General features: G+C 40.9%; 1 protein-coding gene and 2 non-coding genes across 4 annotated transcripts; 1 reads left to right on the top strand and 2 right to left on the bottom strand.

The window, feature by feature from the left end:
• Positions 1-1916: 1916 nt before the first annotated feature.
• On the bottom strand, positions 1917-26493 carry CWF19L1 (CWF19 like cell cycle control factor 1). Of its 2 annotated transcripts, XM_004268453.4 has the most exons (14): positions 26363-26493; positions 23447-23531; positions 22142-22220; positions 21206-21307; positions 19539-19753; positions 17486-17604; positions 14759-14843; positions 12994-13134; positions 11977-12091; positions 11139-11218; positions 6071-6280; positions 4344-4463; positions 3798-3895; positions 1917-2352 (listed from the first exon to the last, which is right to left on the bottom strand). In XM_004268453.4, exons 1-14 carry the CDS (start codon positions 26383-26385, stop codon positions 2208-2210), a joined length of 1617 nt encoding a protein of 538 aa, XP_004268501.1. In that variant the 5' UTR covers positions 26386-26493; the 3' UTR covers positions 1917-2207. The 2 variants fall into 2 exon arrangements, with proteins under 2 accessions (XP_004268501.1, XP_033281682.1); XM_033425791.2 differs by lacking the exons at positions 21206-21307; positions 22142-22220; positions 23447-23531; positions 26363-26493 and having other exon boundaries at positions 19567-19705.
• On the top strand, positions 3086-3220 carry LOC117200890 (small nucleolar RNA SNORA70). Its single transcript, XR_004482668.1, has one exon. It is a non-coding gene; the product is annotated as a small nucleolar RNA SNORA70 (small nucleolar RNA).
• LOC117200892 (small nucleolar RNA SNORA12) lies at positions 4654-4801 on the bottom strand. The gene has a single exon (XR_004482670.1). It is a non-coding gene; the product is annotated as a small nucleolar RNA SNORA12 (small nucleolar RNA).
• Positions 26494-26614: the final 121 nt, after the last annotated feature.

The raw sequence follows: 26614 nt of genomic DNA on the forward strand, positions 1-26614 counted from the left end.
AATGATTAATCATCTTCCATTGACAGGTCAGCTCTTCTTTTGCTTGACTTCCTATACACCTGTTCCAGGATCTCCCCTATAACCCCAAACAACTCAAGGATGTGACGCTGTTCCGGAGTAAAGAGTGCTCCTCCTGACTTCGGGAGCTTATCCCTAAACGCCCTCACTGAGCTTGTTGTCAGGCATACCCCCAGTTGTGGGTTTGCCAGCTCGGTAGTTCCTCATTGTGGGGATTGTTTCCCATGAGCAATGCAGGGCTGCAGGGGCAAGCTTCCGAATGCTATTGGTGCAACAAGAAGTGTTTGAGTGGCAGATTGCCTTAGAATAGGGGAACCAGCTCCCCGTTTTCACTTTGAGTTCGTTGTATGCTTCACGGAACTTGGGGATCTCATCAATCACTCCAAGATATAACATCAGCATGGAATTAAATTCTCTAAAGAAATGTGTCAGCTGTATTAAGTGTGGTCATTTGAACCTCACTTGAGATTATGTGCACTTGAACCATCATTTGCGCAGCCCGGCCTATAAGCTACATAGAATTCCAGCTAACACCTTGTGACACATGACTGTGCCACAACAGATGTAGCATGTTGAGACTTCTCAAGGTGGATACAGCATGTGCACCAGAGCAGTGCTACTGGCTGCTTTGAAAGCACTGAATAGGCTTTGGCAGAGCAATGTCTGTTGTCACCAGAATCTCTGAATATTGCAATGAGAATGTTGAACACTGTATGATACAAAACGAGTCGTGTTGTAGTTGTTCATCAGTAACCTGTGTGTGGAATCAGAGATTCTGGTTTCCCATATGTGCTTGCTAGCCATGGAGCTGGAGCATCAGACTTGGAAGTGGCAAATGGTACCTCCAAAAACATGTCCCTTAGAGCTGGGCAGACTGCACAGATGATTGTGGCAGCTTGTTCTAATAGTATGAAGCCCTCACTTGCTAGGTGTACAGCATCTAGCTCTGGAGTGTATCTGATTTCCACAGGTGGGGCCAAAATCCCATAATTCTCACTTGGAAGAGCTGCGAAGGGATGCTGAGGACCTGAAGACCCTGAAGCGGCCATCTTTGCAGGAACTGGGTTGTTTCCCATAGTTCACTTTTTGAGGTTTTTCTGAATTAAAAAAAATCCTGGCAGGTTAACTTCAGGCTCCGTAATCTTCAAGTTTGCCAGTTTGTTTTCTTCATGTAAAAAATGGAGGTAATAATACCTACCTCATAGATATTTTGTGAGGATTAAGTAAAACAGTGTCTGGGCCATAAATGTCCAGTATATAGGAGCAATTATTTTTCTTTTGGCTTCCAAGATCTGGCATTCTCCTGTGATCACTCTCTCTCTGCTCTTTCTCCATGTACTTATTGGATCACTCTATTTCCGAGCACTCCTTAAATATTGACATTTCTCAGGTAGTCATCTTCAGCTTAGGACTGTATTCACCCTACTTCCATCCATTCTCATAATTTCACCTATGGCCTATACCCTGATGAGCCCCAAAACCCTATCACCAAACCAGATCTCCATGAATTTGTAACTATCAAACAGCAACTAAAACTCAGTATCTAAAGGAGAACTCGTCTTCTTTTTAAAAATCTGCCCCTCCTCTTCCCAATTAGACTGTAAATTCTGGACAACAGGGATCATGCTGGGACATGGCTATACTCCTGGAGCCTGAAAAATGCCTGGCACATAGGAGTTAAGTATTTGCTGAAGGACTGAATGAGCTCTTCTATATCAGTAAGATGACTGCTATAAGAGAAAAATGGCAAAGGCCTTCTCCATCCTGGGTTGTTCAGTGAGAAGCCACCTGTGAGATCCTGGGATAACACCTGGGCCTAAAGCCCTGGCCCCTCCTACTATATACACACACTACTTCATTTCAATGGTTATAGGTAACATGAACGCAAGACACTTCCCAACCATGAAAAAGCATTTGGATTTTATATGATAGTTTAAATATTTTTGAAAATGTTAATAAAAACAACTGTACTTGGAGTTTGATGACAGACATGCTTTTAACATAAGATCTTCATCCTAGAATGTGACTTTTTCTAAAAAATATTCAATCTTAGGCCTCTTGCTGCAGGCAGCTTCCATGGGAATACACAAAAAAGAGGCAGGGAAACAGTCCCCGTGGGAGACTGTTGTTTCTCAAAAAACAGGCTGCCATTACATCCTGTGAAGTTCATAAACTGCTTTTCCCTTTGCTCAGTCATCCAGAGTGAAGTCAAAGGGCTCAAAGTCTTTCCGGAAGTGACGAGCCAGGGTCTCCTCCTCTTCCTTGCTGATCTGACACTGCCTCCAGTCAGACTTGTCAGGAATATTAAGGATAGCTTCACTAGCCAGGACCTCCCTGCCGAAAAAGCACAAAGAGGTCAAAACGGACAGTATCAGTCCAAAACCCACTCTTCCTTCGATTCCTCTCCAGCCAGAGAGCTCCACTCAGCATCACCCAAAGAAGGTATGCAAATTTCTCTGACTTAAATCATACCATTTTCTCTGCCCTGAGAGCCATCTCTGCCATTCTATCTATCAAAGTCATGCCTGTTATAAGTGACCCGCTCAGGTCTTAGCTCTTCTAGCCCCTCAAATTCCATTTACTTCTCTGAACAACTTGGAACTACATTACTGGTACCTAGAGAAGCAACATGGCACAGTAGAAAGAGGGCAGCCCCTGATATCAGAAATATCAGGGACTGGATTCCATTCCTAGCTCTGCCACTTGCTATCTGTGACTTGAACAGATTACTTCATCACTGTGCCTTGATTTCCTTGCCTATGAAATGCAAAATAAGGGTTTTCTGATGTATGGAGACAACATAATCAAAGCACCAAACTAGCTGTAATTACATCCTGCCTTAAACTCTAGTTCTGTCATCTCGGGCCATTACTGTGCTGAGGTGAAAAGTCAGGCACCTAGTATCATATCCCACTCTGACTTTCTGCCTCTCTTTCTAGTGCACTCAGGCCTACGTAGGCACAACAGCACAGGCTCAATGTCAACAAAACCACCACATACACAAGCTACCTTCTAAATGCCACTGCTTTATACTTTTACTTATTTTGATATATTAGAAATAACTCCTTTGCAGCCAATTAAGCTGACTGTGCTCTTTTCCCCATGGGGCCCCAGTGTGCAATGACTGCAAACAGCAGCCTTCTTCGTAGTGTATGCAGCCTGTTGCCTCTATGGGTTGCCCTAAGGGACCCTGGAGACAGCCCTTTCCAGTGGACATTCATGACTGGCATGCTGTCCCTGATCTAGGCTCCAGACAGGTATGCACGGTGCCTTGAGAAAGCCCCAGGGCACAGTGGCCAGGGTCCACATTGGCCAAGTCATAATGTCCATCCACAACTGTTCCTGCAGAACAAGAAACATGTGATTGAGGCCCTCCACAGGGCGAAGTTCAAGTTCCCTGGCTGCCAGAAGATCCATGTCTCCAAGAAGTGGTGCTTTATTTTAACTAAGTTTAAATGAATCTGAAAACATGGTGGCAGAAAAGCAGTTCATCCTGGATGGCTGTGGGGTCAAATATATCCCTAATCGTGGCCCCTGGACACATGGTGGGCCCTGCACTCGCGAGAGCCTTGGCACCGTCCCCTCCTTACTCGTGCTTTTCGCACTCTGCATTGCATTACTGTCATATATGTAAACATCTGACTTGCCCTAAGACTACTGGTTCCTTGGGGCAAGGACTGTTCCTTGTTTGGCTTTTTACTCAACTGGCCATGCAGCCCACTACTTCGTTCAGAGTAGGTCTAGTGAAAATACATTTAAAATAAGAAAAATGTACAAACCTTCCAAACTGCAAAGGAAAATTCTTTTTAATTCTGTGGAAAAGTTTCTCTCCTGTGTCAAGTTCAACATAAAAATATGCTGCTCCTGGCTGTGCAATCTAAAGTAAACAGAGTCATATGAGGACATGCAATAGTGCTTTAAAAGTCAAAAATCCCAGCCCATCTCTTTAAAACTTTAATTTGGCAAAGAATTCAGCTTAGAAGCACAAGAAAAAGGATGTGAGCAGGTATAAATCCCAAGCCACTTAGTGGAACTAGAGTTTAAAAAGCCAAACTGGCAGATATTACAAAGATCCTCCCAGTAGCACCTACCTTCTTAAGTTCCTGCCTTAGGAAATTTCTAATTTCTTGCTCTTCCCAGGAAAGCATTAAGGCACTGATGTAATACCATCTTCATCTCTAGTCTAATCAATACCCCATGCTCTAGTACCAAATTGTCACCTGCCCATTTAACATTTTTTAAACACCTTTGAGTACCTCAGGCTCAACATGTCAGAAACCAGGTCTTTACTTCTCCTGGAATATGACCTTCCCCTCCTGTTTTACCTGCTTGATGTCTGAGTGCTCTGGGATTTCCAACAGCTCTATTTGTTGCTCCTGTGCCTGAGTAATGAAGGCATCTTTAATGTCATCAGTAGCGCAGCGGCTGAGGGGCACAGGAATGACCTGGGGCGGGGGGGAGGAGCAGGAGAAATTCTTCATGCAGGTCTCAGAGAGCTCATGCCTCCCGCAGTCCCTGAGACGTAGCAAATCCATCACAGGGGTGGAGAAACACCCCTCAGCAGAGATTCTCCTCAGGCCAGACAGGTCTATGTCAGCCTGTCTGTAAGGACTTAAACTTATGAGCTTGTCTGCCACATGTGGGAGCCCATCTCTGATGTGGGAAAGGCTAGAAAGAGATCTCTTTGTCATTAAGCCTTTGCCAGCTCCTATATAATATATGTGGCAGAGTCAGGCCCATTTGAAAACTTAACAAATGTGCCAGAAAGAAAACCACCACAACGACAATCAAATTATCCATAAGTCTCTGAATTTCTGAGCTGCTAGCCCCAGGCAGGATCTGAGACTATTTCCTACCTCTGAGCTGCTACTCATGCTGAGCTTCACACAAAATACCCACTCTCTTCCAAACTCTATCTATCAAGGCCCACACCTTTCTTGGAACCTTCCTCGACTACCCATTCCTTTTCTCAACAAGGCACTTACTATCTATGCTATTCACTTGTACTGCCATGCACTACCCTGTGAATCCCTGTAAAACCTCTGGACTTATCACTAGAAACTCTTTAACCTTTTAAATGAATATTATTTAAATATTATATGAAAATTCATATTAAATATTTTAAATATGATATCAACTATTTAAATACCTAACCTTATATTAGAATCAAATACTTAAATATTAATTAAAATTAAGTATTAAAATTAACATTATTTGTTGATGGGCACTTGGGTTGTATCCATGTCTTGGCTATTGCAAATAGTGCTGCTATGAACACTGGCACACATGTATCTTTTCGAATTAGAGTTTTCATCTTTACTGGTTATATGTCCAGCAGAGGGAGTGCTGGATCATAGATAGCTCTATTTTTAGATTTTTGAGGAACCTCCATACTGTTTTCCATAGCAGCTGCACCAATTTACACAACAACCCAAGTGCCCATCAACAGATGACTGGCTTAAGAAGATATGTTTTTTATATATATATATATATATACAATGGAATATTACTCAGCTATAAAAAATAATGAACTATTGCCATTTACAACAACACAGATAGATGAACCTAGAGAATATCACACTTAGTGAAGTCAGACAAAGAAAGACAAATATTATATGACATCACTGATATGTAGAATCTGAAAAAAAAATACAAATGACTCTATATACTAAACAGAAACAGACTCACAGACATAGAAAACAAACTTATGGTTACCAAAGGGGAAAGGGAGGGGAGGAAGGATAAATTAGGAGTATGAAATTAACAGATACAAACTACTATACATAAAATAGAAAAACAACAAGGATTTACTATATAGCACAGGGAATTATATTCAATATCTTGTAGTAACCTATAATGGAAAATAATCTTAAAAAAAAAAAAAAATATATATATATATATATATGTAAAACTGAATCACTTTGCCATATGCCTGAAACTAACACAATATTGTAAATCAACTATACTTCAAAAAAATTAACATTATTTAAATATTTATCAATATCCAGGTCCCCATGCAGCCCTTCCAAGTTCTTGGGCAGAGACCACCTACCTGTAGCTGGAGGTGATGGCTCTTATAATTTCTCTCAAATAGAATACATCGTTTGCCTTGACTCTTAAAGAAGCGCCTCAATGTAGCCTTATACTGCTCAACCTCTTCCACCACCTCTGCTGAAAGCTCCACCACTGACTGGTAGTGTCCAATGGGCAGGATGAGGACATGGTCATCAGATAAGCCTCCTTTGGCCAGGGCAAGATAGCACTGAAGAGGAAGCACACAGAAGTGAGACATCAATACTGCATGTATGATTCTTCAGGGAGAAAAGCCTCTACAGAGCGTGAGCCCAAGGGTGTGGGAAAAGTGCTCAAGAGGCTCTCAGTAGAAATTCTCCTCTTAAAAAAATCTAATTTTAGAGGTTATAACAACAATGTTGTCAAGCACCTGCTGAAGAATGAGATTAGATGCAACAAATTTCTTTTTTTCTGGCTGCACGGCTTGTGGGATCTTAGTTCCCTGACCAGGGATTGAACCCGCACCCTCGCCAGTGAAAGTGTGGAGTCCTAACCACTGGACCGCCAGGGAGTTCCCAGATGCAACAAATTTCTATGCAACTATCAAATGAACTGGGAGCCAATGAGCAGCACGCAGACCGGCTTTTGGCTACAAACACACCAGAGCTGAAGGAGACTGGAACAGACAGTTGGTTTTTCCTCCCAGGCTCTGAACTTGAAAGCAATTTTTCAGTTTATTATCACCCCCAGCCAAAGAAAGATACCACTTCTGACTTCAAATGAACCACTTTCCTTACAGTGACACCCAACCTCACCCCCTAAATACACCTCTTAGGCTCATGAAAAAGGCAAAGATGACGTGATTAGCATCCAGTGTCCCTACAGCCTTAAGCTGCTGACTAACCTCTACAAAATGAAAGCAAACATAACCTAACAGGGAAGGAAGAAGAAGAAACCTCAAACTCAGGTACATCCAAAAAAACTGTAGTTCCCAACAATGGCTGCCGGCAGCTAAACAGCAACTAAAAATATTTCTGTCAAAACCTAAACATGCAAGACTGCTCTACCACTCAGACATTCTTTGAAGGGAAGACACTGAGTGAGTAGAGAAAGGGCCAGTGAATATCAACGCAGGCAAATGAAGGTACTGGAGCTTTAGAAAAACAATCCAAAGTATACTTTTAGTGTGGTGGGTTCAAAGTTAAGGCTGAAGGAAGGAGTCATTTATTTTTCATCTACACTGAGAAAGCCCAATAGAATGACAGGATAAGTATCAGAAACAAACTAAAGCGTGATCATCCTCGATCTCCTTGGCACAGAGGACTGAACACATCTATAGAGTTAATATCCCAGATGACTAAAGTTCATCAAAACCTCATATGTGCTAAAACATTAAAAAAAAATTTTTAATAACCAGTTTGATTGTGTTTGTTTTAAAAGGTTACTCTAGAAGCCTGAATTTTCTAGCCTTTCCTTTATGTCAGTGGGTCACCGCCATAAACAGCAGTTTTTATACTGTGATGTGCACTGAAGCTACTGAAGTTTCTAGTCTAGACTAAATAGCACCCCCCAAGGCAGTACCTTCTAGTTCTTGTGAATAGTTTCACACTTGGCTGATCTCTTCCCTTCTTTTCAAACTCTCAACTTGTAATCTGTTCTATACTTGAATTATCTCTAATTTTATCTCAAATGTGTAAGTAAGACCTGAATGAATATTTCTCCCATAGACAAATGCATGGATTTTGTAATAGTTATTCTGGACTCTTAGCAGCCCGCACCTGCTTTTACCAATTTATAGCCATGGGCCATTAGCATACTTCTATGTATATTCCTTGAGGAAGGCATGGCAAAGACAGAGAAAAAGCCAGGGGAAAAAAGTAATGAAAGGAGATCAAGAGGAGTGGCTACAGAGGGGACTCCAAGCCCTGTGCCAGACACCCACAGGTCACCAGAGGTTCCCAAGAGGTTTCTAACAACAAAGGACAGCACAGGTAAGTGTAAACTTGATTACTAGGTAGGCTCTAGGCTAAAATCATCATGTGACCTCCTACTTGGGGTGCTGGGTTGGGCCACAATCAAAATCTGAGATACTTTTTGCCCCTCTAGCTTTAGGTCAAGATGAGAAGCAAACAGGTTTCCTGATTATCCCCTAGGCTCATACCCTAAGCCAGATACCCTAGGCAATAGAAAGGTACAATAAATGGAAAGGAAAGGCCATCTCTCCTGGAGGCCCAGAGCAGCACGGAGCTAAGTCACCCATTCCAAATCTCTTGTGCCCTGCATGGCATTCTGAACCTATTGTTTCCGAAACAGAAGGCAGTCTGAAGCCTTCTCCCATACCATACCATATGGGAGAGAAGGATAGCATGCACTAATCCAAGGAGGAAACCAAGATCCAAGAGAGTTAATCCAAAAAGGTATTCCTATAAAAAGAAGAGTTTTTCAAGTTTGCTTCTCTTCCCACTGAAGAGTTCATCCACAGGCTCTATGGCCCAGCTGTGTCACAGGCCTTGACCCCATTCATGCTCCCCCTACCGACAGGAGTGTGCCAATATGCAAGACATAAAAATTAAATGTAAATGACTGGGACTCTTCAGTCAAACAATAATGGCAGGAGAGGGATATGACTTCGTGTGTAAGATGACACAGATTCTAGTCAGTCTACAGGAGCCCACAGAAGAGGGCCCTCACTGTCAGGACAAGCTGAGGAAAAGGTCATCCCCAGGAAACAAAATTAGAATAAATCAGTGAAAAATGGATGAAAGTATCTGTCCGCAGAAGCATCACACACTAAGAAATGATTTGTAAATATTTTCCTCAGGAGCCTTGGGAAATAGCCAATTCTAGTCATGGGAGACTAGGGTGCAAATGTTAACCCTGAAAATTAAGCTTCTTTCATTCTAAATGAATGAAAAAGAAGAATAATGGTCTATATGAATCCCAGAGGAATGAGGGTCAAAAACTAATATTATTTAATACCTAATCAAGCCCTGCCCAAGGAAAAGTATCTGGGGAAATCTGAAATAGGATGACTTTACTGTGAGACACACATAGTTCATCAGAACTTTCCACAGCCTGAATAAAATCCTTCTCAAAATCATCCAGTTCTCATAGTCTGATTCAGTGCTTACCAAGCAATCTTGTAATTATTATCTTGGGTTCCCAGATACCCATACCAGGAATGTGGATGTGGGTATTCCCGTCATTAGGAAGCTATATCCTCTACTACTAGGCAAAACTGAGAATTTATCACTTTAGTCTTTTATATAATCAGTGTAAGTCAGTTCCCAACATTGCATAATTATCACAAATAAAAATTAATAAACTCAAGTTTTTAAATCTGAAGATATAAAAAAATGTCAACATTTTTAGCCAAATATGAGTGTAAAGGCAACAGAAGACTCCCTTTTTGGGACAAAGAAAATCCTTGTGTTTGTACTTCCCTGGTGGCACAGTGGTTAAGAATCCGCCTGCCCATGCAATAGACACGGGTTCGAGCCCTGGTCCGGGAAGATCCCACGTGCCATGGAACAACTAAGCCCGTGTGCCACAACTACTGAGCCTGTGCTCTAGAGCCCGTGAGCCACAACTACTGAGCCCGCGCGCCTAGAGCCCGTGCTCCGCAACAAGAGAAGCCACCGCAGTGAGAAGCCCGCGTACCGCAACGAAGAGTAGCCCCTGCTCACCTCAACTAGAGAAAGCCCGTGTGCAGCAATGAAGACCCAACACAGCCAAAAATAAATTAATTAAAAATAAAAAAGAAAAGAAAATCCTTGTTTTAAATAGTAATTCAAAAAAGCAACTCATCACCCCCAAGTAGTATGAAATAAAAACATATAAAGTTCAAGAATTACATAAAAACATCACCCTAGGAGAGCCATATCTATTTGTCAGAGAGGAGGGAGAGAAGGAGCAATCTTGTGAAACTGGCTCTACTAAACCACAGGAGAATTGCTATAGTTGCTCTAGTCAAAAAGATAGAAAATAACAAATGTTGGCAAAGGATGTGGAAAAACAGAAACCCTCATACATTGCTGGAGGGAAAACAAGATGGTACAGCCATTTTGAAAAATAGTTTGGCAGTATCTTAAAAAGTTAAACATAGGGCTTCCCTGATGGCGCAGTGGTTGAGAGTCCGCCTGCCGATGCAGGGGACACAGGTTCGTGCCCCAGTCCGGGAAGATCCCACATGCCACAGAGCGGCTGGGCCCGTGAGCCATGGCCGCTGAGCCTGTGCATCCAGAGCCTGTGCTCCGCAGTGGGAGGGGCCACAACAGTGAGAGGCCCGCGTACCGCAAAAAAAAAGTTAAACATAAAATTACAAGCAATTCCACTCCTTAGGTGTCTATCCAAGAGAAATGAAAACATACGTTCACACAAAGACATGTATGCAAATGTTCATTAATAGCCATAAAGTGGAAACAACTCAAATGTCCATCAACTGACGAATAAATAGACAAAATGTAGTCTATCCATACAACGGAATACTATTTGACCAGAAGGAATAGAAAACTGACACATGCTACAACATGAATGAGCATCAAGAACATTATGCTAAGTAAAAGAAGCCAGACACAAAGACACTGTACGATTCCATTTATATGAAATGCCCAGACAGGAATGAAGACAAAAAAGACTAGGGGTTGGGCTACCCTGGTGGTGCAGTGGTTGAGAGTCCGCCTACCGATGCAGGGGACACAGGTTCGTGCCCCGGTCCGGGAGGATCCCACATGCCACGGAGTGGCTGGGCCCATGAGCCATGGCCACTGAGCCTGCGCGTCCGGAGCCTGTGCTCCGCAACAGGAGAGGCCACAACAGTGAGAGGCCCGCATACCACAAAAAAAAAAAAAAAAAAAGAGACTAGTGGTTGCCTGGGGCTGTGGGTGGGTATGGAGACTAACTGTAAATGGGCATGAGGAATCTTATTGGAGTGATGAACATGTTCTAAAACTATTATGTGATGGCTGTACAATCAGTGAGTTAACTAAAAATCACTGAATTGCACACTTAAACTAGGTAAATTTTATGATATGTAAATTATGACTCAATAAAGTTAACAGAAAACAAACAGGTGTCTCCTCTGTAAAAGGTTCATGGAAGTAACTCACATGTGTGCCAATGCTGACCACCAAATGCTTTTCCACTTCAGGGCTGGCAAGGCAAAACCAGCAGGGTCCTGGAGGCTGAGCTTCATGTGGAAGAAAGACAAATGTTACCATGGTCCAAGCACTCCAGCACATAACCACCCTATAGAATTCAGCCTTGTCTGATCTTTGCAACCTGCAAACACTGATATGTACACAGTACTGCCACAACGGACTGTGTCTGCTGTGCTCCCACTATGACCCCTGCCCCCATTACCATTATCAATGAAACTAAACCTCTATTAAAAGTTCTGAATTTGTAACCAATCCACAGGTAGGTGATCCATGTGATAACCATATATTGACTAAAGTAGCATGTAACTGGCAACTAACTGCAATGAGAGAACGCTCAACTGGGTGTCTGGAGCCCTAATTCTAGTTCTAGTCATGCCACCAGCTATCCACATGACCCTGGGAGTACGTGTACCCTCCCGAAGTCAGCCTCTTCATCTTTGAAACAAGGGGGTGGAGAAAGAGGATCTCAATGTAATAGCTGTAAGTCTTTTCTACCAGTTTGATTATTCTATTATTTTATAAACCCAAACTGGTTTTGTAGGCTCTTAACCTTACGTTTACAGACATGATGGAAAGGAGCTTTTTCCATAGTTCTGACAGGAATAGCCTCAGACAGCCTCAAAGTCAGGCCACCTTTGCATTCTTTTATTTTTCTTATTGGTCCTAATGATTCAATATACAATCTTCTTCTGCCAAAAGAGGCTCTCTTAGCAATGCTGCTTCCCAAACAAGACCCAAAATAACAGTTTTTGCTCACATAAGAAACCTCTGGAACCAAGGTACTTACGAAGTTTGCGAGGCTGCTTTGGGTGAGGAGAAGACTTGCTATCTCTGCCTGTAGATGAACGCTTCCTTCCCTGCTTTTCATTTAAATCAAAGAAAAACTGACAGGCTGAATCTTCCTGGAACAGCCAAAGGTAGAAGAGTAAATGTTATTAAACTAACCTTTAGACAAGTAGCCAACCATCCACATACAAGGGAATGTTCCTGCCATGTCATGTCTTTCCTCCCTGCCCTTTCTGCCTATTCTAGAGAAGAAAAATATTTTCCCAATCCTGATGCCTGGACTCTCAGTCATACCTCTCAACACTTATCCAAGCTACCACCAAATTTATCCCTTTGGAAAAGTGAATTAAAATGCAAGTTATACAGCAACTCTTGCCTAAAACAGAATAGCATGAACCCACCCACATTCCTTTCCCTTTCTCTCTCAGTAGGGCCATGGTGCAGTCTTACAATTTCACAGATCAAACAATTCTGAGTTTTAATTAAAAAGATAAGAAAAAAAGTCTGAGAAAGTAGACAATGCATACTAGTAAGGAAACTTGACATTCCTTGCTTTAGTGAAGGGAAAACGAATTTCAGAAAAGTCTGCTATTAAGAAATTTCTTCAGAGTAAATCTTATTCACCTATACCACTCATTATAAAATCACAAATTACATTGCTACCAAGCAGTTGGGATCTTTGCCTGAAGAGTTAAGAACAGAGAATTAACTTTAGACAAGGAAAGACTCTACATGTGTAACCCCAACATATGAACCAAGTTTAGACAATGAAAGACTAAAAATATGAAACTGTTAACCCCAAAATATAATTAAAAAAACAAACAAAAACAAAACAAAAAACACATTGAGCTTACTGGAAATCTACTAAGGCTTTCTAATCACCAGCATGATTTCCCAAAGGAAAAAGATTTAGATTCGAGGGATTAAACTTGCCTTATGAATTAAACTATAACCAGGAAAAGGACACCTGTAATGGGCAATCCTGCCCAGAAAATGCCACCTCTCAGTCAGAACATACCTCAGGGGCAGGAATCTGCTTTCCTATGGATGCTTGCTTCACAAACTTTCTGTAAGGGTTTTCAGTGACATCTGGAGGCTGTTTTACCAGTTCTGCTACATCCATTAGTTTCATAGGAACAATACTGAATGCATAAAGATACTTTGGGAGAAGAACAACATAATATTAAGGGAAATACTGTTTGTGCAAATGTAACCAACCTATTTTATTATAACATTTCACACAAAGCTTCAGAAACTGAGTAAGACTAAAGAGCAGCAACCAGCCCATCTGTGGTTCAGAGAACCCACAGCAATGCCGTTTTAGTGATCCCTGCAGGGGCAAACCAAGGGCTGATGAAGTAACAAGCAACTAATCAAAGCCCAGCCCTTACACAAAACAACTATCACTGCAAGGCCCAGAGGGACTTGCTCCATAACCCTTGAAGACAAACTGCTTCTGTCTCTGGGTCCTTTATCTTTGTGCACTTTGTCCATAGTCACTGCACTGCCCTTCTTTTTTCCTAATGAAAACTGAATTGGACAACTTAGTGTTTCCCTCTGATTTTATACAATTTCTGCTGTATATACTGATAGATTTTCTTAGGGATTAGTAGCAAAGAAATAAATACTCACATAAATATCTAAAACCATGGACTAATGGCACAGATACTGAAAACTACGTGAGATATGAATAGATGCTTAACCTCACTACTGATCAGGGAAATACAACTAATTAACAATGATACACAACCTTCTTATATCATAATGGCAAAAAATGTTAATAAAAATTTGACACTACCCATTGAGAAAACAGACTCATACACTGCTGGTAGGGGTGTAAACTGGAACAAAATTTTGAAATGAATTTACTAATACTTTCCAAATTTTAAAATGTGCATATTCTTTGAGTGAAGTATGCATTGCTTAGGGTTAAGGCTAACATGTCCCTGAAAGTAAAGCAATAGACTAAAAATACTGTGAGTGATGCTCGGTCTTGAAAGGGCAGTTTAAAAAAAGGAAGAAAGGAAGGAAGGGAGGGAGGGAGGGAAGGAAGTTAAAAAAATTACAAATCTAAACTTGCTAAGAATGCATTGGGCCTAAAAGTTTAAGATATTACGGAAAAAAACAAAATATTTATCTTTTGCATGTACATTGTTTACGGCATATTATAGTAGGATAATCTTCAGATAATTTATATATTTTCCCACGTGACTGACTGTTCTGATCTTTAGCTATTCCAATCCACAATATCCTGCTTTTGGCCCTACAGAATCAGAAGTGCTCTCAGGGAAGTGAGAACAATATACTTTTCTGGTATACCCTCTTTCATTCACCTGCACTGTTTTCCAGTATAAAGGAGGATTCAAGGTATCACTAAGATTCCCAAAGCCAACGAGGGCTTAGGTAAATCCTTGGGAAGGTTTTATTATTTCTGCTAAATGAAGTTGCTAAAAGAAGCAAAACAAGAGTACCATCTGAGGTCAAACTCATGAAAAATACCCATAGAGACGACCACATGGATGTGGGAAGAAAGACATCATTCATTTGAAATTTTGCCTTTGTTCCACTGGGCCTATTTTCCCAAACCCTTCTCTAAAATCTCCTACAAAGGACCCAAGGAAACCTGACCTTTCATTACCATATTATTATAAAGTGTAAAGTCACTGAAGTACTGGGACATCGCAGTTGGGGAGAAGAGAAGATCTGAATGCTAAACTTGGCAAGAGGAACATTTATCAGGCAGACAATAAATATTAACCAAACACCAAATACTCAAAATTTACCTTTTTCTTTTCTGGATTTCCAACATTTGCCAGAGCTATGAACCTGGTGGCGTGCTGTGCATTTTCCTGCAGAATGATGTGGTTTCTATAACATATTGGAAAGATAATAGGTTACCAACAAACTTTACCTTTTTTTTTTTTTTTTCTGGCTGCACCTCGAGGCTTGCGGGATCGTAGTTCCCTGACCATGGATTGAACCCAGCAGTGAAAGCGCCGACTCCTAACCACTGGACTGCCAGGGAATTCCCACCAACAAACTTTACTTTTGATCTGCAATTATGAAATATGTAGACTCCATGGGGCCATGAAAAAAGCACAGGTCCTAAGTCTATCACTACATCACCACCAGTAACATCTCAGATGTTACCTGTCCATCTAGTAGAATAATCATACCTACTTCCCGGGGCTGCTCTTAGGAAAAAAATGAGGTCACGTATTTGAAAAGCACAAAAAACTCTAAATTTGGCTTTAAAAGAGTCGGAAAATTGGCAAAATGTTGATAACTGCTGAAGTAGGTTATGGGTTCAGGAGGGATCATTACACTATTCTCTCTTCTTTTATGTAATAAAAAACTATAATAATGAAAAACAAAGAGAAATGAGTTTTAAGTGGAATGGTAATGCTTCAAATGGTAATACATAGCATGATTTCATTCTCCTAGGAAAAATATAAAAATACATGAGTGTCTATGTTCCCTAGAAAAAAAATGCCAGTATTTTTATTATGATAGTTATGGGTTTTTGTTACAGCCCTGGTTAAAAAGTTGTACAGGGAAGAGATATGGGAACATATGTATATGTATAACTGATTCACTTTGTTATAAAGCAGAAACTAACACACCATTGTAAAGCAATTATACTCCAATAAAGATGTAAAAAAAAAAAAAGTTGTACAGGGTTTTTTGCTGGTTTTTTTTTAACAGCTTTATTAAGATCTAACTCAAATACCATACAATTCACCAGTTTTTAGCATATTGACATATACTAAGCCACTACCACTATCTAATTTTAGAACATTTTCATCATCTAAAAAAGGAAACCCTGTATCTATTAACAGTCACTCCCCATTTCCCTCCAACTAGCCCCTGGCAACTGCTAATCTACTTTTTATCTCTATGGATTTGCCTATTCTGGATACTACAGATAAATGGAATCATGTAATATGTGGTATTTTGTGTTTGGCTTCTTTTATTTAGAATAATCTTTTCAAGGTTCACACATGTAGCTTTTATCAGTACTCCATTCCTTTTACTTACTGAATAACATTCCATCATATGGATATACCACCGTTTATTTACCCATTCATCAGGTGATGGATATTTAGGTCATTTCCTCATTTTGGCGATTATGAATAATGCTGTTATGATCATTTGTGTACAAGTTTTTTGTGAACCTATGTTTACATTTCACTTGGAATAGGAGTGGAATTGCTGGGTCATATGGTAGGCAAATGCCAAGTATTTTTGCAAAGCAGCTGTACCATTTTACATTCCCACAGCAACGTATGAGGGCTTCAACTGCTCCACATCCTCATCAGCACTTATTATTTGTCTTTTTGATTATAGCCATCCTAGTGGGGTGAGAAGTGGTATCTCATTGGTTTTGATTTGGATTACCCTAATGGCTAATGATGCGTGAGCATCTTTTCATGTGCCTATTGGCCACTGGTTTATGTTCTTCAGAGAAATGTATATTTGGATCCTTAAAAGTTTTGAGTGGCTTATTCCTATAACCTTTCTGTTTTTAGTGCATGGTTTCAGAGAACAAGAGGTTTTTCTGGAATGCATATATGGAGATATAAAAGAAAAATCCATAGTACCTATGGTTATATCTTAGGCTGTGGGATTATAGGGAAAGGGCAGGTTATATTCTTCTTTTTGCTCACCTATATTTTTTGAACTTTCAACAACACATATATTCTTTTGTATATTAAAAAAAAAAGGTTTTTATAAATCATTTTAGGGATTACCCATGCCTTTAAAGTGAAGATCTTTCAGAGTTAACTTTACTTAGCTCTATTACTTATAAAACACTGGTTTTATTTTCTCTGTAATACATCCTTTAAAAACTCCATCTCCAAGCTATACTGAAAAAAGAGAGAGAGAGAAAAAATTGATACAAGTTCTTGATTCCTAAATTGAAATACTTCTTAGGTGATTATCCTGAGTTTAAGACTATACAAGGGGGCTTCCCTGGTGGCGCAGTGGCTGAGAGTCCGCCTGCTGATGCAGGGGACACGGGTTCGTGCCCTGGTCCGGGAAGATCCCACATGCCGCGGAGCGGCTGGGCCCGTGAGCCATGGCCGCTGAGCCTGCGCATCCGGAACCTGTGCTCCGCAATGGGAGAGGCCACAACAGTGACAGGCCGCGTACCGCAAAAAAAAAAAAAAAAAAAAAAAAAGACTATACAAGGAGTAACCGTTTAACCTGATCAAAACAGGACTTACTGTACATCAAGCTATGATAGTTAAACAGCATTGTTATGTCAGACCCTCAAACCTTTAAGGGGCTTTAAATGATACATTGGATGATACAGTATCATCCAATCCCTTGTATTTCAAATTAGGAAACCAAACTCAGAGAATTGGAATGATTTGAAAGTCACTCATTTCATGCCTGAGTAACTAAAAGAAACCAAGATATTATATGGCTGAAATGAACATGAGAAGTTTACACAGAAAATCCAGGCAAATTCTTCAAAAAAACAAAAAGAATGAAATGCTACTCACCGATATGGAAGCCTCTCATAATAAGCCTTTTCCAATGCAGCAAAATGATATCTTGGTTTCAAGCCTGTGGCAAGACTGGAGATCAAATCAGAGCCACATTTTTTGGTATCCACTTCTCCCTAGTAAATAGAAACTTAGTCATCATAACAGACCTAAGAGTTATCATGAAATGCAGAGATATAACAAGACACTTTGAAATGTCTTTGGAATATTTATGTGGCTACAATGTGGGCAGCAGGATTTGCGTCATGAATTCCATACTTATGGCATCAGAGAAATCTCAACACATAAGGGGAACTGGGCTATTACAAATGCAGAAATAGGAACAGTTGTTGGAAGCCAGAGGTTAAGGGAGAAGGTAACTCCTCCATACTAATACCCAAAACAAGGTTTATTACAATCTTTTTTTGGAAAGTAAGCACTCTCTCTGGAGCCCACAGACAGTAGTACGTCTATAAGTTGCTTCATTGTGCTCCTGTAGTTCTGACAATGCAGACAGTCATAGTCATTGCAGAAGATCAAAATTAAAAGCTAGCTTTCAGGGCCCCTAGGATCCATAGAATATTTGCCGTAGAACATTCAAGGACTTCATCACATAAGCATACAATCCTTTATTTTGCTTCAGTCAAGGAAGGTGTGGCTTGTGGAAGGGCACAACCGTGCCCTTGTCACAGTTTGTAATACAAAGTCTGTCAAAAGTTAGGTTTGTTCCCAGAGCTTCCATTAACAATAAATTATGTGCTCTCTCATCCATAACATTATTTATGAACTTCATTCTAAGAGAAGGTATTAACTGGAAATAAAGAAATTACCAGAGTTAATTTTCCACTAAGTAAAGCAAAACCTTCCTTTTGTCTTATGCTTGCCTCCTTCAGGTGTCTGCTGAAGGGCAGGGAACTGGCCTTGAGGTTAGTTACAGTACCTTAGGGACTAGTGAGATATACTGTTTTCTCCCCTATAAATACCTTGTATGATTACTTATAAACTTTCATCAAAATCTACTTTAATCAAAAATTGTAAACTTTTTTAGCACTGCTGTTCATTCTTCCTTATAGAGTATCACGTGTCTTTCTCTCATCACCACTTTAGTAGTCTTTCTCTGGATCTTCCCTAGTTCTGCTGTATCTTCTCTACGCTACAACCAGCACTGCCTCTTGTATACTAGTGGCAGAATAACCATAGGTTTGTGGAAGGGGAAGAAAGTGTTGTCCCTTCTCCCTTCAAAATTCTGACAATGCCTGGTATTTTGTTGGCCTTTTTAGTCATGGACACATTATGTTGAAGTTGGCAGAGTGGTCTACAAGGCCCTTTTCTGGATCATATCTGATAACTCTACATCTAGGAGTTGATATTTGTCCCTAAATGCATTCTTACATTTTCCTTCACTGAAGTTCAGCTGATGCTTTCTGCGCTCACATACAAACTTTCAAGGTCTTCCTTAGGCTGATTTCCACCAAGGTAGCTCCCCATGATAGCTGTCACTCACCAACCTGGTGTACACCCTCTTCCTACAAAAATATTTAGATCGAACGCCATGGCACGCTCCAATACGTTCCAACATTAAAGCTTTCCCATTAGAAAAGTACTAAGTTTTCAATATATTGTTTCCCAACTTTTAGATCACTATCCTCAATCCCATGATGATTCCACCTTTTAAAATATGTTGATAGCCAAAAAGATATAATCTGGAATGGAAAGGGGGAAATAAAACTACAGAGCTGCCACTAGCTATAAATCTCTTCACTGAAAATTAGTGACCCCTCAAAACTTCTTAAGAAGCTTGAGAAAGGGTACTTGAAGCAGAGAATATAATTTTTTTAAAAAATTCATTTATAAGTAAGACTTCAGCATTCTCTCTTCAGTGAATCATGCTTTCATTAAGATCAACTTTTGCTTTGGTCAGCCAATAAGGCTTTAAGTAACCTGAAAAATTCATAAAAGATTTGTACTGAAAGGAACTAAGAGCTGAAATAGTCACATAAAGAGCAAAAAAGCTCAAATTAAGCCACTGCAATTTGCTTTTAGAAATTCCAACTGAACAAATACTACTCACAGAAGAATTCCCAAAGTTCCCCACATACTTGGGCCATGGGGATGTGAGCAAGATATCAACACCCTTAAACTGGGATGTTGACCACAGCGTTGTTCTCAGGGAAATCACATCCTTGGGACTAAAACTGTAACCTGGGACAGGTTCATTTAAGGACTCTGTCCCACTGAGGTACACAATCTGCAGCCCCGAGCTTCCAGTGAAGACACCTTTACGACCTGGGTTCAAAGAAAAATGGACAAGTTTTAGTCAAACTGCTGAATGAAATGTCACTCTGGTGATGAATCTCTTTCCCCATGCCCCACTTCCAGCTCCTAGGGCTCAATGTTGGATGGCTACAACAGTATTCCTGTTCAGTAAGTAAGAGCAGTCCTTATGTGAAGGCTGCTGGAGCCCACAGTCTGATTGCCCCAGGTGCCTTGCAAATGAAAAAACCTAGGAAGCACTGATTAAGAAAAAGGCTTTCTGCCTTCTAGAGACTCCAAAGGGACTAAAAGAAATCTAGACACCTGGATACAGGGAGAGGCACTGAGAAGAAAAAAAAATAATTGCAGCTGTGAGTAAGCTATAGTCTAGAATAAATATACTCTTCATGAAGGCAGAAGCTTCCAAATGAAGGAAAACATTTGGAAAAAGCAATTACTTGGGAAAAATTAAGAGACTCTGCCATCATCTAAATTTATTCATAGCTTGTGCCCTTGATTCCGTTTCCTTCTTGCTGCCACCAGAACCCTGGTTCCATCAATTTTCACTTCCCTTTCATCTACTGAGTCTCTTCTTCTCAAATGGTTCTTTCCACATACTAACTCATAAAAGAACACACATACTAACTAATAAAGGAACACACATATTGACTAACAAAGAATAATAAAGTAAAAAAGGAACACACATACTAATAAAAAAACTAAAAAAAAAACTAAAAAAGTGCTAAAAAAAAAGAGCACTTATAGCAAAGGAAATGTAGAAGCTTTCTAAAGAAATGAGAGACCAAGAGAGAGGAAATGTGAAGACCAGTTGAGCCATTTTAGATAAAAGTGAGTTGAATGATCCAAGAAGCAGTAGTGGTGGGGGGAGGGGAGCAAGTGGAGAAGAAAAGCAAAATTTGACAGTGCTTTTTACAACAGCCAGACATTGAAAGAACCACTAAGAGTTTCAGGGGGTTGTGGAGGAACAATTTTAACCTGGAATTGAAGAGTGGACCTGGAATCAGAAAAAGGACAAAAGCAGTGAAAAACCCAAGTATCAGCACTAAAAACTTGAGTTTTTCAAAACCTCAGTGAAACCTAGAGCTATAGTAAATTAGGAGTCCAATTAACAAATAAGCTGTGTACATCTAGCAATGTTATATGGTGAGACCACATACATAGAATTTTTTTTAACACAATTTATACCTGACGTACTTCAAACACTGTAGTCAAATATTTTATTCCTCTAGTTGGCTGAAAGAGTATATATTGGGTTGTGAAAGTACAAGGAGATTGGGGAGAGGTGGGAGACAACATAGGAAAAATGACATAGTCTTAAAGGTATAGACACTGACTTTAGGAAAAAAAACCCTGATCCCCGTTCTCTCAGGCAGTAATGGCAGATGAATCCAGCCACAAATTTCCTTGGAGGCTAATTCCTGGGACACATTATGTTCATTACAAACACACAAGATATCAACTTACCCAGATAAGTAATGTTTTCAGCTAATTCACACCCATCAACATCTTGGAAATATTTTACTGTTTCCTGGTTATTGGCACCCAGCACGTATGTCTGAATAGGAGCTAGTGAGAGAAACAGACATGACACCAGCTATTAGCAGATCTGCTTTGGAACCTGAGAACTGTATCCTCATAGGAAAAACACTTGTAGCAAAAGTAAAGAGTCTGCAATTCTAGGGAATTCCCTGGCACGGGTTTGATCCCTGGTCCAGGAACTAAGATCCCACAAGCCACATGGCATGGCCAAAAAGAGTCTGCAATCCTATACATGGAACACGGTCACCACATAGGATATCCTACAACCAACCTTGTGGCTTGACTATTAAATGGTATCACTAGGCTGATGAAGTAACATCTTAGAGAGGATGGTCAATGTATAGTTAGGAAAACACAGACCCCAAAGAGCTTAATAAAAAACACTGAAACTAGGGGAAAAAAAGAACACATATGGTTGCATTATTCAATTCCTTCCTACTGAGAAGAGAATTCTTTTTCTGGAACTAAATCCAACCAAATTCAAAATGTGAACATTTAGATATATAGGCATTCTTCCCAGGTCAATGCAGAAATCAAAGGCAAACTCTTCAATCACTAATGTGTGAAAAACAACTAGGCAAGAACCATGTAGCCTTGAAACTTTATTAGAAATCATATGTTAAAAATAAGTTCTGGGGCTTCCCTGCTGGCGCAGTGGTTGAGAGTCCGCCTGCCAATGCAGGGGACACGGGTTCGTGCCCCGGTCTGGGAAGATCCCACATGCTGTGGAGCAGCTGGGCCTGTGAGCCATGGCCACTGAGCCTGAGTCTCCGGAGCTTGTGCTCCATAACGGGAGAGGCCACAACAGTGAGAGGCCCGCGTACCGCAAAAAAAAAAAAAAAAAAAAAAAAAGTTCTGTACCTTTCTTGATGCCAGTTTTATATTCCTCCCATTCAGCATCTGGAGTGGAGCCAAAGAAATTTCCTACACACAACAGCAGCTAAAATGAGTTTTTTAAACAGATATATGAGATTTTTAAATAATATCAAATAGTACATAATTAATTGATAATAACGTTATTGAGCTAATTATCCTATTTAATGATCTCAGTTTTTTCCTTAATCGATTTACAGAATTTCCTTAATCAATTTACAGAATTTCTAAACATAATTTTTTTACAACAATTGTAGTAGTTACTGATTCTATGAATTCCTAAATTTTGGCTCCCTGGATGTCAAATACAAGCTGGGGAAAGAGACAAGAGGGTCAGGGAAAAATGGAGACATCAACCTTAAAAAATCTCTCTGCAAAATACAAAACAATATTAGATACCCTGAGAGATACAGGGCATAAAGGACACATTTCCTGCTTGTTGTCTTACTCAACCTTTAACCCAATGAACAAATTATCCCCATATCCAGAATACTCTTCTGTACTCTAAAAATTTACAGTCTAGCTGGCAACAACACATAACAATTACATAGGACTCTTTAGTCTGTGAAGCATTTGCACATATGCTATGAGTTCACTCATACCATATACCCATGAAATAGATCTGTGCTTCCCAAACCCAGGGTCAGAAGCACTTAGGGAGGTTCTGCTAGTCTGTTTTCAGTTTTGCGTACAGTAATAAAGTAACAAAATTCAAATTCAAAAAAGTATAGAAGGGTCTACAGTAAACACATCTCCCTTCCCACACCACTTTTCAGCTACTAAATTCCCATGCTCAGAAAAGGAATTCAGACTTCCCTGGTGGAGCAGTGGTTAAGAATCTGCCTGCCAATGCAGGGGACACGGGTTTGAGCCCTGGTCGGAAGATCCCACATGCTGCGGAGCAACTAAGCCCATGCACCACAACTACTGAGCCCGTGCTCTAGAGCCCACAAGCCACAACTACTGAGCCCACGTGCCACAACTACTGAAGCCCGCGCACCTAGAGCCCATGCTCCGCAACAACAGCGGCCACGGCAATGAGAAGCCCGTGCACCGCAGAAAAGAGTAGCCCCCGCTCACCACAACTAGAGGAAGCCTGTGTGCAGCAAGGAAGACCCAATGTAGCCAAGAATAAATAAATAAATTTGTATACATAAGAAAAAAAAAGGAACTCAGTCTAACAAAAAAGGAGAGTATGTGTTTGACTGAGAAATGTATAAAGGAGCCCCAACTTTATTTTACTATGTTTGATTACAACAGTCAAATTAAATGCAGTAAAAAGAAACATCTTACATCAAAGTTTCCACTTTTCTTCTGAATTGTTCGAACTCTATTGAATAAAACATCAAACTTTCCTTCAACATCTCCACATGCCAAGCTGCAAACAAGACATAAATGTTAAGGCAATGCAGGACACACAAATAAGCCTGCCAGGTTTGGTATACCCTAGTCTTCCTGGATTAGGGAGATATGTGATCCAGTCTCTGAGGTTACCTGAGAGGTTCACTGCATGTGAACTATTAATGACCACTGGGCAGCTCCACCTAAAGGTCTCACCAATAACTTCACCATATCTAAAATTTAGCTTATCATTTCCTCCAAAATTGAACCAGCTTATTCTCACTTGCCAAGTTTTGTGGCTGAGTCTACTGCCAACTTGGTTACCAAGACCCAAAAATCCCCCATCCAGTCATCGTCTCCTCAATTCCTTTTTGCAAATATCTTTCAAAGTCATCCTGTCCTTTTCGTTTCCACTATCACTATCTTAGCACAGGGCTTCATTCATCCATTCAACAAACACACTCAGGACATCTACGACATGCTTGCTAAGTGCAGTATGCCAAGTACTATGCTAAGGACACGTTAGGAGTATAAAGAAGAGAGAGACTCAGTTCAAGCCTCAAAGAGTACACAATCAGGGAAGGGGAGATACGCTGATAGTTATAAATTTATATGAACAAGGGCAATAATAGGAGGTATGTGTAAAGTGTTATGGGGTAGGGAGATAGAAACTGACAAGACCTGAGGTTTGTAAGGCAGACTGACCCTAAGTTTTGAGGTAACTTGTTCTATAATCTCATTTCTGAGTTTTTATACTTTTGATTTACATGGTTTTTCCACTTCTCATATCATTTTCTTAATGTCTTTTAACTCATCTTGAAATATTATAGTTCTTGTTTTGTCAGTATGTCTTTCTGGTGTTCTTTACTGTCCATACCACTGAACATTTTCAAGGTAGTGAAAATGCGAGTAGTGAAACGATCATATCTGTTTTAGAAAGATCATTTTAGTAACAGACTGAAAGATGGTCTGGAGGAACAAGTGACTATAAGCAAAAATACCAGCAAAGAGGGCAATGTCAAATGAAGATGGGGAGGAGAGAAACAGACGAGAAATTTAGAATTCTGAAGACTTGAACACAAATTGGAGTGGAGAAGTAGGAACGGAGGATAATTACAAGGTTGAGCAACTGAGAGTCCTGTAGTTTATGCAGAGGCAGAATCAGAGAGAAATACGGTGAATCTGGTATTGGATACAACGCAGAGGATATACTTACATTTCCTCTAATACTCTCCCTTCTTCCTGTCCACCCTACGTAAAGCCAGCAGTTTAATGTTCTTTCCTCAAAAACATTAAGACAACTCCACTGCCTGAGGAACCACAGCTTTCCACAAGTTCCTGATCTCTCTTCCCAATGCTTTCTCCAAGTTTCCATAACAGAAACCTTCCCTACTGTCGATCTGATCACTCTCTGTCTCTGCCATTCCCTTGGGGTAGTTATTTCTCCCAACAGTCCCACACTACCCATCTTGAGTCTAAAATTTTCCCATCCTTCAAGGTCTATCACATCTCTAAAGCCTTACCTGACCGCTCAGAAAGTCCTCTTCTCAAAACATCAGAAATCCATACAGCTCCTCAGAGCAATTTCTGTAATAAATTATTACCACTTTCACTTATCTTCTGAGCACCACCTCTTCTAGGAAGCCCTCCAGCCCCTATCAGTCACCAAATCCTGGTGCTCCCACAGGATCCTGCATTTCCTCTCTCATAGCAGTTGTCACATGGAATTATCTCTGTTTTGGGGAGAGCCATTGTCCAGTTTGTACATCATAAGACACCTCAAAGTTCATCATCTCCTCATCTGGGCCCTCTTCCAGTGTTTCCTACCCCACTGAAGAAAGAAATCTAGGACCAGGACAATGCTGACACCTTCTCACTCATAACCAAACCACCTCCAAACCCTGTTGATGTCCTCTCCTTAATAAACCTTGAACCCCCGCACTTCTCCTCTGCCTTTACGCTATCTAATCCTAGCTGTTTTCTACTTTGGCTATAATTTTTTCTTCACGTTGCAACCAGAATCGCTTTCCAAAATGAAAATTTGATCATGCCAAGGCGTTCTTAAACATTCCAGTGATCCAGTAACTTTTTTAGGATAAAGACAAAACTATTAATCAAGGCTCAATCCTCACTACCTTGATTCCTCACATTAATCCAAATACCCTATACACCCTCCCAGAACCGTGAACCTTTTCCTCCTGACATTTATCAGGACCGTAATTCAACATTTATCTGGATTATTTGATTAATATACGTTTCCCTAAACTGTAAGATCCATTAGGGCAGGAACTCCATCTGTGCAACGTCTAACACAGTGCCCGGCACACTGCAATTGTTCAGTCAATACTGTTGAATGAATGAATGAATGGAAGTCCTCTCTTCACCATCTCCTCAAAAAGCGCGCCAGGGCAAAGGCCCTGTCTCTCTCTCCTGTCGACCACTGCCCAGAGCCCATCAATGGGCCCCATGCCTACAATTTTTGGCTAGTAAATATACTGCGAGGAGAAACGAAGGGGAAATGATGTCAGAGACCAAGACGGCCTAACATGGAGAAGGCCTGACGCTAGGAGCTTCCTCCTCTCTCAGCGAGTGTCGCCAAGAGTCCCCCTCTTCAGAAGCGAAAACGGCCAGGAAAGAGGCCGGCAGTGGCCAGGCAAAGACGCGATCGAAGCTCACCAGCAGCCGCCGGGCTTCCGCCCCCGCCTTTCTGTCTTTAGAAAACCCCCTCCAGCGCGCGCGCGCGCACACACACACACACACAACCCGCTTCAGGCTCAGGGTCACACACACACATGCTTCAGACTCAGGGTCACTCTCTCTCACACACACACACGCGTGCGCGCGCGCTTCATACTCAGGATCACTCACAGGCGCAGCGGTTTCTCAGCCATCTGCCCTTATACCCCGGATTGGGACGACCACCGAAAATACGGAAAACGAACCCACGCTCCTCCGGAAAAGGCGGCCGCACTACGATAAGACGTCAGCGCTCCCAGCCAATGAAATCTCAGTTACCTACGGAGAGCGCCGAGGGACAGATGCCTCTCTCAGGTGGTTTTGCCTCGAGCAGGAATCAAGAAACCAGGAGCGTGGAGAAGAAGGGACAAAGGACGAAAAACA

This window comes from Orcinus orca, chromosome 14 (assembly GCF_937001465.1).
Source record: "Orcinus orca chromosome 14, mOrcOrc1.1, whole genome shotgun sequence".
In the NCBI taxonomy this organism is placed as follows: domain Eukaryota; kingdom Metazoa; phylum Chordata; class Mammalia; order Artiodactyla; family Delphinidae; genus Orcinus; species Orcinus orca.

Bases quoted from the DNA above. Each gene is read 5' to 3' on its own strand.
- CWF19L1 (XM_004268453.4), bottom strand. From the start codon at position 26,385: ATGGCTGAGAAACCGCTGCGCCT. The intron at 19,754-21,205 runs GTAAGTTGATAT...CTTTGAACCCAG, and splicing joins TGAAAACATTACTTATCTGG to GTCGTAAAGGTGTCTTCACT. The intron at 14,844-17,485 runs GTGAGTAGCATT...AATATGTTATAG, and splicing joins TATGAGAGGCTTCCATATCG to AAACCACATCATTCTGCAGG.